Below are 14,113 nucleotides of genomic sequence, written 5' to 3'. Positions count from 1 at the left end.
ACAGCCTCACTGCTCCTCCACCTTAGGTCAGGATGTGATAGACATCATCTTGGCACACCTGAAAACCCCTCGAACACGCAAGCAGGTCACCCACCATCTGGTACGGCTGGGCCTGGCTGACAGTGTCAAGGACTTCCCGAGGTAGAGGCGCATGCTCTGGAGGGCTTTCAGGTTGGGAGTCCTCTGTTTCCTCCTCGAGCCCCCTCTTCCACTGACGCCTTCTTAAGCAGGAAAGGAACCCAAATTGTACTGTGGACAGAAGATCAGGAGCTAGAGCTGCAGCGGCTTTTTGAGGAGTTCCAGGATTCAGATGGTAAGTGACAGGGGCTTCCGAGGCCCTGAGACGGGAGCCAAGCCACCCATTTCTTTCCCCTGCTTCCTCTTCCTGAGGGAGGCTTATCCCATCCCTTCTCTCCATTTACCGTATTTGGGGGGGGGGGGGGGGTATTTGTGAGTGAATTGAATTAGCCTCTTTCCAAATTGAATTAGCCTCTTTCCTCTTGCTCGCCATCACTACTCCCTTTCCCCTGTTCCTCTAGTGTTTACACTTTCTCTCTTTGTAGATGTGCTAGATCATATCATGAAGAATATCACAGCCAAACGCTCACGGGCGCGAATAGTGGATAAGCTGCTGGCTCTGGGACTGGTGGCCGAGCGGCGGGAGCTATATAAGAAACGGCGGAGGAAGTCCATGCCCTCAGGCTTGGTAATGGTCTTTCCCTGGCTCTGCTGAAGTGCCCCTCACATTGCTCCTGCCTTAGGATTTTCTGGTGAGGTCCCCCCAGTTTCCACGAGTGGTCAAGAACAAGACTTGTGCTCGCTTCGGCAGCATATATACTAAGAACCAGAGGACTCCACTCGTTTCTTCATCCTGACCCCTTTTTTCATTTCCCACCCCACTGAATTTTAGCCTCCTGGGGAGGAGTCCCCGCAAGATTTTGGCCAGGAAGATCTGGTAGAAGAAGAAGAAAACCCGCCAGAGGGAGAGAGTGATGAGGATGCAGAGAAAGATGAGAACTCGGAAGCAGAGCAAGCCCAGGGTAGCTCAGGCCTTTCAACTGAAACCCTTGGGCAGAGCCTGTATCAGGAAGGTGAGGACTTGGGCTGGTAGAGACGTCTCAGGTGGAGGGGTTGGCAGCATGAGCCCATAGGCTTCCCTCCTTCCCTTAGGCTTTTCTGCTCCCCTTCTGTGGCTCCAGAACTGCCTGATTCGAGTAGCAGACGATCGAGAAGAGGATGGTGAGTGGATAAACGACAGTTTTCAGGGCTGGGGTGCTGGAAGCTGCTAGAGTCCTGGTCGTGGTGGGATGAACGACCAGTTCTGGCTTCCTGTCTTCACCACATGACTATCGACCCTGTCCTAGGCTGCTCCCAGGCAGTCCCTTTGGTGCCACTGACGGAAGAAACTGAGGAAGCCATGGAAAATGAGCAGTTTCAGCAGCTGTTGCGCAAGCTAGGGGTTCGGCCTCCTGCCTCTGGGCAGGTAAATACACTGGTTCCAGTATCAGCCACGGGGTGTTGCTGCTATCTTAAAATATGTCTCTTCCTCCTCGTTGCAGTTGCCATCTCTGACCTCACTTCCAGTCAGCTCTGAGCGGCAGCCGTCCTGTTCATCTTCTGTCACCTCCCCATCCCCGGACTCTGCCTTCCATGCTACCCTCCCAGTTACCTTTCTAGAGTAGAGTTTTGATTATCTCACTCCCTGTCCAGAGCACTGGGTGGCTCCCCGCCGTTGGCGGGACAGAGTCCACAGTCTCTGAGTGGTGTGCCTGGCCTTTGGTAGTGGGGATTTGCTCATTCCCTTGATGTAGCCCCAGTCCTGTGATGTTACAGTATGTTGGTCCTTTCTCCCTTTAGATTGTGGGTTCCTTGAAAGCAGGGATCATATCTGATTCACCTTTAGATCCACAATATCCGCTCATTGATTTATTTAGCTAACAACTGAATTTACTGGGAACCTTCTGATGTATCAGGCACTGGGCTATACATTGTGCATATATTGGATAAATAAGCAATAAGTAGAATTTATCACCTTCATGGATCTTTACCAATGTGGGATCATATTTTTTCAATGAATAATATGAAGATCTGATGAACTAGAGTCTTACTTCCATGTTAATTTTTTTGTTTTTGTTTTTGATTTTTTTTTTTTTTCCATTTTCAATTTCTTTGCTCCTATAGGAAACTTTCTGGAGAATTCCAGCCAAGCTGAGTCCTACCCAGCTCCGGAGGGTAGCAGCTTCTTTGAGTCAGCCAAAGGAGGAGGGAGAACTTCAGCTAGGACTAGAACCTAGAGTCCCCAGGGAGCACAGCCCTGAAGAGGAGCACCAAGAGGAGCACCAAAAGGAGCACCAGTCACAAGCCCTGAGGGCCCTCTTATTAGCCCGAAAAAAGAAAGCCAGCCTGGTGTCCACAGGGGGTAAGACCACTTACCTGTTGGGTACTTACTATGGGCCAGCCATGTTGATCAAGAGGGCTGATAGGGTATTCTGAGAACATGAGGCCTCAGTTCCCTAATTCCATGCCTCTTATGGTCACTTCAGGGGAAGGGGCTGCTGGTGAGAAAGAACAGCTGAAAATGGCATCCAGGAAGCGACAACTACTAGACAGTGATGAGGAACAGGAGGAAGATGAGGGTAGGAGCCGAGGTAGGGAGTCTTACTGGGATCTGCTTTTTTCTTCTGACCTCTCGCACTCTTCTCCTCAAACCTGAAGGTCAACACTACTCCTCTCCTTCCCCCTTAACATGTTTAGATACTCTCTCTTCTCATCCCTGTCATTCCTCTAGCACCAGAGTCGAGAACTCCAAAAATCCAAAAGAAGAAACGGTTTCAGATTGAGGATGAAGATGACAGCAACTGAAGAACCAGAAGCTTCGGAGTGGGAGTAGACCATTTTTAGGTGGCGAATTTAAGTCAGAATTCAGAGGGTCACAGAGGACCCAGAAACTCCTTTTACCAGACAGAAGCAATAGAGTCCTGGGCTTCCCCATGGATCTGGGATTTAGGAAGTTCAGGCAACAGCGTTGGACCTCTCTGAAGTCACTCCTTGCTTCTCCTGGTTTTAGGAGTATGCCTCAGTAGCTCTCTGGAGACTTCCTCCTCTTCTAGGATCTGTTTCTTTGGGTTAGTAGCACCCTTTAGCAAATGGGAGAAGTAAGTGACATATAGAAGGCACTTTGGACCCCTTTTGGCTTTCTGCTAGAGGTGGGTCACAGCACCAGATGGGGAGCTCTGTGACATGGTGGGTGGGGGTGTTGCACCATTTTAAAAAGGCGCCAAATGATCCTGTCCTTGTTTCTTTCCTGTGATCCTCCCTAGACATCAGATTGAACCTAATTCCTGCAGTTAAGGTAGGGTTAGGGTGCAGTACCCTCTAGGTGGTGAATGTATTTGGTTTGTGTTTGGTATTAAATGTGTAAAATTAAAAGTTGCAAAAGGTTAGTCTGACATATCAATCTGTCCAAGTACCCCAGCCTTCTGCCTGTGTTCTTGGAAGAAGAACTTTTAAGTCTTAGGGTTAAAAGAGACCACCACCCGCCCCTTTTCTCCCGCCTTCCCTACAGAAGACACGAAAACATTCTCACCTCAAGATCCTTCATCTCGGATAAATCTTCAGGTGACAAGTGTATGGAGCAGGAAGGAGCAGAAGCCACAAAAGGAGCAAAAACCAGTTTGCCAGCTTGGGGCAGAGTAGAAAGATAAAGTCCAGGCAAGAAAGAGATGGATAAATATTACAAATGTCATGTCCTTAAAAAAAAAAAAAAGTCATGTCCTTCCCTGTTCTTGGAAATCGTCAGCTTTCTGGCTCCCTGTGTTTATGGTTAAGGTAGGGCCAAGGTGAGATTCAGGTCAGGGAGACCCCTAGGTAAAGGATGTGTTTGGACTGTCTTGTTCCTCTGACTTGTTTTGGGTTTTTTGTTTGTTTTTTCCTCCCACAACCTCTAAAGGTAGGGAGTGAAGTGATCCCCAGGGTAATTGAGGTTTCCAAGGGCTGAGACATTTCCCAACTCAGACTGGTCTTGGTATATCTTTATGCCAAGCCTTTCCCTACTTCCCAATCTGAGCATTGCTTCTTTTCAGCAGGCCTGTTGCTCCTTTGCTGTGTCTGGCGGTGCCGATTGGCTGTCTTTCCAAGAAATACCCTGAAAGGGGCCCTGACCTGCCAGTCTTCTTTGAAACTTCCAGCCCCAATTTCTTCTACCAATTTGTCTTATCAAGTATAGACCGTTTACTGTGGTTGGGTACAGAAGTATTGCTGTCCTTTTCCATTTATTTACCCCATATTTTGAAATTATTTTTTAAATGAAAAGAGGAATAAAAAGCTATCTTTACATATTTGAGTCCCAGCCACTGGATTTCTCACTCTAGGCCTCCCTGGATATCTATGTTGAACTAGAGTGGGAATGTGGCAGGGAGAGGTAGATATTGCTAAAAGAAAGAAATCTGAGGCTACTGGGGAGTGTCTGAGAATTGGACCAGCTCTAGTCAGTACATATGCAGTTCAGGTTCTTCGGGAAGAAGAGGCCTAGGTGGAATTAGAAATGCAAGAGATGGGGCAGCCCGGGTGGCTCAGCGGTTTAGCGCTGCCTTCAGCCCAGGGCGTGATCCCGTGATCCTGGAGACCTGGGATCGAGTCCCACGTCGGGCTCCCTGCATGGAGCCTGCTTCTCCCTCTGCCTGTGTCTCTGCCTCTCTCTCTCTCTCAGTCTGTGTCTCTCATGAATAAATAAATAAAATATTTTTAAAAAATAAAAAAAATAAAAACCAAGTCTAAAATATTTTATTTATTCATGAGAGACACAGGCAGAGACACAGGCAGGGGGAGAAGTAGGCTCCCTACAGGGAGCCCGATGTGGGACTCATCCTAGGACCCCAGGATCACGCCTTAAGCCAAAGGCAGACACTCAACTGTTGAGCCACCCAGGCGTCCCAAGGATATAGAATTTAATGACCTTATTAAACAACTGAATCTAATTGGCTATTATGGAACACTCTACCCAACCATCACATTCTTTTTAAGCATCTATAGAATAATCACCAAGTATGAAACCTGTTAAATTTAAATTAGTATACTTTAAGTTATTTAGTAGACTCCCCAGTGAGTCATAATACTATGCTAAGTATTAGCATACTGTTGTATTTTTCATCATTGTGTATCCTTTGGATATCAGAGCTAATGCTTATTTTGGATTTTGCACGCCACACACAGCTTATCAAAAAATCATTCCTTCTACACCTACTTTTCTTCTAGCACAAAACTCCTAGTCAGACTCTTATAGCTCTTCACTTGATCTTGGCCAAAAGGCCAAGAAGCGATTCTAAAGTATAGCTCTTAAATAAGACCCATCACCAGGAGAGAGCTAAACTACCTCTGACACCGGCCCCTTTGAGGTCATGGGAGTTGTTTCCTCCAGCCCATTCACATCTGAGGTTCCCCCAAGCGCTACTCCCTTGTCTCTGGGAAGAGGATGTTTCTCCTAGTAGTACTGGACCAACTGCTAAACCTCAACCTTTACCACAGGCTTAAATGCAGAGCTCACCAACAAGCACATTGGTTCTAACCACCACAATTATCAGAAAGTTGTAAACCAGGTCCATGGCCCATCTCAGACGTACATAATAGCCTCTGAGCAGCTCTAAGCAGCACGGTACTAAGCTGCACCGTTTATAATAGGGGCCTACTCCTGACAACGACTGGACTTCACTGTGCTTGGCTGCTCCCGCTCCTGGTGCTCAGTGGAGAGACACATGTGGCTTTCCCTGAGTCCAACACCTGCAGTGCAGAGGCCAAGGTACCACATGGTATCTGCTGCCTATGCACGGCCATTCCAGAGTCCTTGGAGCTGGTGGGTATGGCTCTGTGTACTTTCACACATCCCAGCCTGCAGAGCTAAAGCTGCAGGTCCAGGCTTCAGCTTGGTAGTCAGTTTGCTCTAGGGCTTCCCCAGTGCCAGGCCTATTAGATCCTGGGGTCCTAAGATGAGTCCCCCATCCGGCTCCCTGCATGGAGTCTGCTTCTCCCTCTGCCTATGCCTCTGCCTCTCTCTCTGTGTCTCTTATGAATAAAAAGTAAAATATTTTTTGTTAATTAATTGAGAAAGGGAGGGAGAGAGGTGCACAAGCTAGGGGAAAGGCAGAGTGGGAGGGAGAGGGAGAGAATCTCAAGCAGAGGCTACACTGAGCATAGAGCCCATCCCAGGGCTTAATCCCATGACCCTGAAATTGTGACATGAGCCAAAACCAAGAGTCAGACCTTCAACTGACTGAGCCACCCAGGCGGCCCCATTGTGGCAATTTCTTAAAATAAGACAATAAAATTTGTGTATTGATCAACTCTTCCTTTCATGAATGATTTCTCTGTAGCATGTGATGCTGCTCAATAGCGTCTTACCTGCAGTAGAACTGCTTTCACATTGGAGTCAATCCTCTCAAACCCTGTTCCTGCTTTATCAACTAAGTTGATGTAACATTCTAAAGTCTTTGCTCTCATTTCAACAGTCTTCACAGCATCTTCACCAGAAGTAGATTCCATCTCAAGAAAACACTTTCTTTGCAGCTACTCATCTGAGAAAGTTTTATTGTAAGATTGCCGCAATTGTACCACATCTTTAGGCTCCACTTCTTATTCAAGTTCTCTCGCTATTTCCACATCTGCGGTGACTTCCTCCACTGAAGTCTAGAACCCCTCGAAGTCATCCATGAGGGTTCAAATCAACTTCTTCCAAACTCTTGTTCATGTTGATATTTTGGCCTCTTCCCACGAATCATGAAATTTTTTTTTTAAGATTTATTTATTTATTTGAAGAAGAGAGAGTGCAAGGGGCGGGTGGCAGAGGGAGGGAAAGAAGCAGACTCGGTGCTGAGCCCAGAGCCTGACACGGGGCTGGATCTCAGAACCCTGAGATCACAACCTGAGCCAAAATCAAGAGTTGTATGTTTAAGATCTAGGTGCCCCTAGATGTGGATAACTTGCTGCAGCTTCTACATCATCACTTCCTGCTTCACCTTGTTCTTTTATGTTATGGAGATGGCTTTCCTTAAACTTTATGAACCAACCTCTGCTAGCTTCCAGCTTTTCTTCTACAGCTTCCTCACCTCTTACTTAGCCTTTACAGAACTAAAGAGATTTAGGGCCTTGCTTATAGTTAGTACAGGTACAGGTCTGCTGGTGATGAATTCTTTGAGATTTTGAATGTATTTTTAAGGTAAAATTCAAATAACAATTCAGCATTTTAAACATTTTAAGGATGGGATCCCTGGGTGGCTCAGCAGTTGAGTGTCTGCCTTCGGCCCAGGGCGTGATCCTAGAGTCCCAGGATCGAGTCCCACACCAGGCTCCCTGCATGGAGCCTGCTTCTCCCTCTGTCTGTGTCTCTGCCTCTCTCTTTCTGTGTGTCTCTCATGAATAAAAAAAAAATCTTTTAAAAAATAAAAACATTTTAAGGTGTACAATTCATTGGCTTTTGTTATATACAAGGTGTTTTGTATTCATCATCACTGTCTAATTCTAGAACATTTTCATCACCCAAAAAAGAGACCACATGCTCATTATGTTAAATAAATAATCACAAGGTACCTGGGTGGTTCAGTCGGTTCGGCATCTGCCTTCAGCTCAGGTCATGATACCTGGATTCTAGGATTGAGCCCTGTGTGGAGCTCCCTTCTCAGTGGGCTGCCCATAAAATCTTTTTTAAAAAAAATCTTTCACTTCTTGGGTTTTTATTTTTGGTCTGTTCCACCTGCCCACCCACCCTGTCCAGCTACTGATGGCTAAGAGGGCTCTTGAGACTGTGATTGGGGCTCTAGGAAACAGATTCTCTCTCCCTTAAATTCTCCCACCCAGGTTCATAGGGCAGATAAAGGTTGAACTGCAGCTGTGGCCAAAGGAGCTTAAGAGAATGAGTCACATATTACATTGGTTTGACCCCCAGAGTACACACTTCCTCATTTTTTTTTTAAATTTTTTATTTATTTATGATAGTCACAAAGAGAGAAAGAGAGAGAGGCAGAGACACAGGCAGAGGGAGAAACAGGCTCCATGCACCGGGAGCCCGATGTGGGATTCGATCCTGGGTCTCCAGGATCGCGCCCTGGGCCAAAGGCAGGCGCCAAACCACTGCCCCACCCAGGGATCCCCACTTCCTCATTTCTGACCTTGACTCCTACAGTATGACCCTCGTCCCAGTTTCCTCTTCCCTTTCATTCTTGTTCCATTCTACCCGCAGAATTCTTTTTTTTTTTATTTTTATTTTTATTTATTTATGATAGTCACAGAGAGAGAGAGAGGCAGAGACACAGGCAGAGGGAGAAGCAGGCTCCATGCACCGGGAGCCTGACGTGGGATTCGATCCCGGGTCTCCAGGATCGCGCCCTGGGCCAAAGGCAGGCGCCAAACCGCTGCGCCACCCAGGGATCCCCCTACCCGCAGAATTCTTTTAAAATGTGGTTCTGAATGGGAGAAATGGTCTCCCATTTCTTTCGGGACAGTCTGGATTTGGAATAGCATGATTTGATCGCATAGCCTCAACCACCTTATTTTATGTCATGCCCATATTTTACACTGTCCTTCCCTCTCCCCCCCCCCCCCCGCCTTTATTTTATTTTTTTAAAGTAATCTCTGTGGGCAGCCCCGGTGGCTCAGCAGTTTAGTGCCCCCTTCAGCCCGGGGTGTGATCCTGGGGACCTGGCATCGAGTCCCACGTCGGGCTCCCTGCATGGAGCCTGTTTCTCTCTCTGCCTGTGTCTCTGCCTCTCTCTCTCTCTGTGTGACTATCATAAATAAATAAAAATTTTTTAAAAAAATGGAAGACTCTGACAGGATCCAAAAACTTCTCTAAGCTATACAGAAGCAGTGGAGTCTTGTGCTCCATGGATTTAGGGTCCAGAAATTTCAGGCAACAGTAATGAATGCCTCTAAATCCAGTTCTTCCTTTTTCCAGTTTTAGGATTGTGTCCCAGGCGATCCCTGAAGACTTACTCCTTTTGTTCTAGAGAACTTCCCCTTCCTCTCTGCCCCAATTTCTTTATGCTCATTAGGGGCCCCTCCTGGGACTGAGAGGAGTAAGAAGGAACCTGGGATTTGTTCACTGGCCTAATGCCTTTGGCTGTCTGCCAGAAATAGGCTAGAGCACCTGAGAGGAAACTGTATGGCAAAATGTGGGATTTTTTTTTTTAAGTATTTATTTATTCATGAGAGACACACACACAGGCAGAGGGAGGAGCAGACTCCATGCAGGGAGCCCGACGTGGGACTTGATCCCAGGTCTCCAGGATCACAGCCTGGGCTGAAGGCGATGCTAAACCGCTGAGCCACCCGGGCTGCCTAAAATGATGGGCTTTTTGTATCAGTTTTCAGAAGGTACCATATGCCAACATTCCCTATTTTCCAGATTATGATTTCTCATATAGACTCCTAGAAATGAGAAACGAAGATCAATTCCTATAGTTCTAATAAAGGCTTACAAAGAGGCACTGTCAGGGTAATGAATGTGGTTAGTTGTATTGCGCTGTAATAACAAGACAAAAACAAAAGTTGCTCTGGTTTTGGTCTGACATGCCAATAGGTTCTATTTTCACATTTTTCTACCTGGTAAGTCCATTGAATAAGAACTGTTGGCGGTGGGAGCACCTGGGTGGCTCACTGGGTTAAGCATCTGCCTTTGGCTCATGATCTCAAAGTCCCAGGATTGAGCCCTGCATCAGGCTCCTCCCTCAGAGGAAAGTCTACTACTCCCTCTAACACTCCTCCCTCTCGTGCTCAATCTCTGTCTCAAATAAAATATTTAAGAAAACAACACTATTTTGGGGGCTCCACTCAGAATCATTGACATCCCTGCCTTTTGCCTCCCTGCTTCCCCAGAGGAGACTGGGGAATTTTTCCTGATCTGGGTTTGGGTCTAGAGAAATCCTTAGGTGACAGGGATATGAGGCAGGAAAAGCAGTAGCTAGAAAGGGCGATGGCCCATTTGTCAGCATGGGGCAAAGGTGAGGGGGGAAAGTCTGTGCCAGGAACAGGTGGATAAATATTTTTGAACATATGTCCTTCACTGTTTTCAGAAAGGCCAAATTTTTTTTGGCTGGGGTGTAGAGAAGGTGAACTTTAGGAAGCTGTCACTCAGATTAGAGAAGCACTGAGGAAAGCACGGGTTTGGACCATCTTGTTCCTCCGGCTTGTTTCTTTCTGGAGCAGGTGAGGACCACCCACAGCTTGTAAGGGTGGGGACAAAGCTATGTCCAGGGTTATCGAAGTTTCCAAGACAGAGCCACTTCCTAACTCTGACTAGTCTTGGTGTCTCTGCCCCAATCCTTTCCCCATTTCCCACCCCAAGCACTACTTTCATGTTTCCTGTGGGCTATTCCTGCTGACCCCCCATGATCTAGACTGTGCTGTTCCTTTGCCATTTTTTTTTAAGATTTTACTTATTTATTCATGAGAGACAGAGACAGAGAGAGAGGCAGAGGGAGAAGCAGTCTCCATGCAGGGAGCCAGACGTGGGACTCGATCCCGGGTCTCCAGGATCATGCCCTGGGCTGAAGGCGGCGCTAAACTGCTGAGCCACCCGGGCTGCCCTTTTTTTTTTTTTTTTTAAAGATTTTATTTTTATTTATTTATTTATTTTTAAAAAGATTTTATTTATTCATGAGAGACACACAGAGAGAGGCAGAGACACAGGCAGAGGGAGAAGCGGGCTCCATGCAGTGAGCCCAACGTGGGACTTGATCCCGGGACTCCAGGACCACGGCCTGGGCCAAAGGCAGGCACCAAACCACTGAGCAATCCAGGGATTCCTAAGATTTCATTTTTAAGAGATCTCTACACTCAACATAGGGCTCGAACCTAATGACCCCGAGATCAAGAGTCTCGTGTTCTAATGACTGAGCCAGCCAGGCACCCCTTTGTTGTGTCTTGCTGTCCCCATTGACTGTCTTTCCAAGAAATGGCCAGAAAGGAGCCCTGACCTTCCAGCCATCTTTCACGAAAAACAGGCCACCCTCCGAACACACTTTCCAGCCAGATCCCGAGACCTGCCAGGATCTCTGGCACACTGCTCCCTCCTTAGCCCCTCTGGCTGAGTTACCTATCCAACTTAGCTCTGGGGGTGGCCCTGGAGGAGGCTGCTTGCCCGACTGAGGCCCACATTCTGCAGCTTCAGCCTATTAGGATGGGAGGAAAGTGAACTGAACCTCTCCTCCATGAGAGTAAAAAGCACAATGAGGAAAGCATCGGCAATTCTAAGGTCACTGAGGGATCTAGGGGGACCTGCGGGGAAGCTTGAATGAATCCAACAGTCAGCTACTTACCTGTGGAATGTATTGATTGTGGCAGATACACCCGCTGGCGTGATAGATCCACCAGCCACCTGCCATACTGCTAGTGACATAGTTCAAAGATTTTGCTGTCAATATGCCCTAGAGCTGCAGGAATGAGGTTTGGGAGCGTGAGGAAGAATTAGGCAAAAAGCAGGACACCTGGGTGGCTCAGCGTTTGGCGTGATCCTGGAGTCCTAGGATCCAGTCCCGCATCAGGCTTCCCGAGGGAGCCAGCTTCTCCCTCTGCCTGTGTCTCTGCCTCTCTCTCTGTGCCTCTCATGAATAAATAAAATCTTTTTAAAAAATTAGGCAAAAAGCTGAAGAAACCTCTAAGTTAAAAACCTCTCAGTGTCTATGGATGATGACAACGTAACTTAGCAAATGTTCCACAGTTACTCGGAGGTGCTTTATGGGATTCGGGAAGGTGCATTCAGGGATTTGTCAAGGTTTATTTCAGATATTCAATGCCATCTAGGGAATAAGTCTCTTCTTGCAGGACTATGTTCAAGGATGGGACATAGTAAGTAGTTAGAAATGTAGAAGAGCACTCAGGACAGATGTATGTTCTTTATTTCATGCTGCTGAACATGTGACTGGTGTTCGCTTTGCCCCTTTCTACTTAAGACTTCCCAGCCCCTAATTCTTATTCCATTTTGCATTTCCCCCCTTTTCTTTCAGCCATCATATACAGTGCATGTAACATGTACTAAGCACGACAGGTAATTTAACCTTTTTCTCATTCATCCACCCTGTACTAAGTCCCCAATGCTGTAGCTCACTAATTTAATTCATAAACTGAAAAGAGAGATACAATAGAGAATCATAGTACCTAATCTCTCCTGACTCTGGGTCTCCCAGTTCATATCATAAGCTAGAGTGGAAAAGTGACAGGTACATAGGAAATGCCAAAGAACAGGGTTTTAGGTGTCAAGGTCAATGTGTGACAAGGGGACAAGGTTTGAGCAGACAATACAAATGGACAAATATTTGCAGAGATTACCTCTCTTTCTGATTATGGGGGAGAGCAAGTATCTCCTTTCTTCACGTGGCAGAGAAGTGGGCAGACCTGGATCAAGGAGCAACCAAATCTATCAGGACAGTCTCATTTCTCACCTGAACAGTGTGGTATTTTGGGGCCCCTTTATACATGGGTGGAAATAGAGCAGAGGAAGTTTCTGGTGACTTGAAGATGGGGAAGGCCAAGTGGGAACAATTGGGCTGCATTTCCTGCAGAAGTTTGGAGATGATGGATGAAGTGTGCCCTGAGTCATGGGCTCCTTTCAGACCACAGCCCTCAGGGAAATGGTTTTTGTGTTTCTGGTTTATCTCCTCTCCAGTGTACTCTGTTTCAGATATGTGTGGCCTCAGATTCATCATGATACAAGTTGAACTGTTTTTTTGCTACCTCCTGCTGCACCCTGTGGATGTCATTTCACATGGAAACTGGACAAACATTCCCTCATCTTTGAGATCCTGGACACCTTCCTCAGACTCCTTGTCCTGCCAGACTCTGCTCCCAAAGTCCCTGCCTGGCTTCACCTACATGGCTCCTCTGCCCAAGTTCCTGGTGGGCTTGCCACTGGTGATTGCCCTGGAGAAAGCTGGTTGCCAGGCTGATGTCTGGCCCCTGCAACTTCAGCTGTACCGTCAGGGGGGTGTAAAAGCTACACAGATCCTCATCCGACATCTTCAAGAACTCCAGCAAAGGAGAAGCACGGGAAGGGCAGTTTCCATGGATGCCCTGGCCTCTGCTCTACAGCTGTTGGCCAGGGAGCAACCAGGCCCAGAAAGGGCTCGACGCTCCCTTCCTATCAATGACTGTGAGCAGGAGCAGGAGGAAAATGTGCATAATGTAGTCCGGTTGTTTCCAGTAGTGGGAACCTACTACAATCTGGGCACAGCTTTGTACTACGCTGCTCAGAGCTGTTCAGACAAGGCCAAGGAACGAGGCCAAGATGGGCTCGTAGACATGGGTTATGACCTTCTGATGACCCTTGCTGGATGGTCTGGGGGACCCACAGGAGTACTAATCAGCTCCGCACTTAAACCTGCAGTGAAGGCTGGGATTCAACAGTTGATCCAGTATTACTATGAGCAAGAGGCCAACACGGCTCTGCCAGTGATCAGCAGGAAGGCCTTGGGGGGTATCTCAGATGTGGGTGACCTAGAAGAAACAACTACCACGGTGCTTTGGTATTAGTTCAGCTCTCTTATTAGTTTAGGGTTTATTTAATAACTCTGACTTAGATGCCGGAAATGGTAGTCTTGGGATATAAAAGGTGGTGATCACAGAATGAATAAATCTAATATTTTGACAAGCTGTAATGTATATGTGTTCAACATCGAAATCCCTGGTTATCAGGGAAGAAGGCAATGCTCTAAAATGCAGGGATTTTAAAGTCTGGGGTTTGGAGTCAGAAGATTTGGATTTGAATCCAGGCTTCACCTGTAGGAGCCTCAATTACAATTCTTCTCCACACTCAGTTTTTAAAACATCTAAAGTAGATAAATAAAATATGTACTTAAAAAAATAAAATAAAATAAAACATCTAAAGTAGAGGCGTGGGACGCCTGTTGGCTCAGGTCGTGGTCCTGGAGTCCTGCATTGGGCTCCGCATGGCGAGCCTGCTTCTCCCTCTGCCTAGGTCTCTGTGTCTCCCATGAATAAATAAAAATCTTTAAAAAGAAACAAAACGTCTTAAGTAGTGATAATCATTTTCCCTGGATGGGTTTTGTGGAAATTAAAAATGATACAAGGAACGTCAGTGCTTAGCAAGGTACCATCAGTAAACGGTTATTTA

General features: G+C 46.9%; 2 protein-coding genes across 5 annotated transcripts in view; both read left to right on the top strand.

Moving 5' to 3' along the window:
* Nucleotides 1–3,443, top strand: part of TIMELESS (timeless circadian regulator) — a 28,941-nt gene extending 25,498 nt beyond the window's left edge. For 3 of the 4 annotated variants that reach the window (XM_025476970.3, XM_035696317.2, XM_049115666.1), the window contains exons 21-29: nucleotides 27–141; nucleotides 231–313; nucleotides 564–706; nucleotides 911–1,091; nucleotides 1,171–1,239; nucleotides 1,365–1,483; nucleotides 2,182–2,419; nucleotides 2,544–2,648; nucleotides 2,789–3,443. In XM_025476970.3, the coding sequence (XP_025332755.1) occupies nucleotides 27–141; nucleotides 231–313; nucleotides 564–706; nucleotides 911–1,091; nucleotides 1,171–1,239; nucleotides 1,365–1,483; nucleotides 2,182–2,419; nucleotides 2,544–2,648; nucleotides 2,789–2,862 (1,127 nt within the window). In that variant the 3' untranslated portion in view covers nucleotides 2,863–3,443. The remainder of the gene's footprint in view (nucleotides 1–26; nucleotides 142–230; nucleotides 314–563; nucleotides 707–910; nucleotides 1,092–1,170; nucleotides 1,240–1,364; nucleotides 1,484–2,181; nucleotides 2,420–2,543; nucleotides 2,649–2,788) is intronic. The other variant, XM_049115667.1, reaches the window with a different exon arrangement.
* Nucleotides 3,444–8,790: 5,347 nt separating this feature from the next.
* APOF (apolipoprotein F) lies at nucleotides 8,791–13,630 on the top strand. The gene is made up of 2 exons (XM_025476982.3): nucleotides 8,791–10,191; nucleotides 12,665–13,630. Exon 2 carries the CDS (start codon nucleotides 12,667–12,669, stop codon nucleotides 13,510–13,512), a length of 846 nt encoding a protein of 281 aa, XP_025332767.1. The 5' UTR covers nucleotides 8,791–10,191; nucleotides 12,665–12,666; the 3' UTR covers nucleotides 13,513–13,630.
* The last annotated feature ends 483 nt before the right edge of the window (nucleotides 13,631–14,113 follow it).

The sequence above is a fragment of the Canis lupus genome, chromosome 10 (assembly GCF_003254725.2).
Source record: "Canis lupus dingo isolate Sandy chromosome 10, ASM325472v2, whole genome shotgun sequence".
In the NCBI taxonomy this organism is placed as follows: Eukaryota; Metazoa; Chordata; class Mammalia; order Carnivora; family Canidae; genus Canis; species Canis lupus.
This window is presented reverse-complemented; position numbering and strand designations above follow the sequence as displayed.

Coding starts and splice junctions, on each gene's coding strand:
- APOF (XM_025476982.3), top strand. CDS start 12,667: ATGTGTGGCCTCAGATTCATCATGATACAAGTTGAACTGTTTTTTTGC.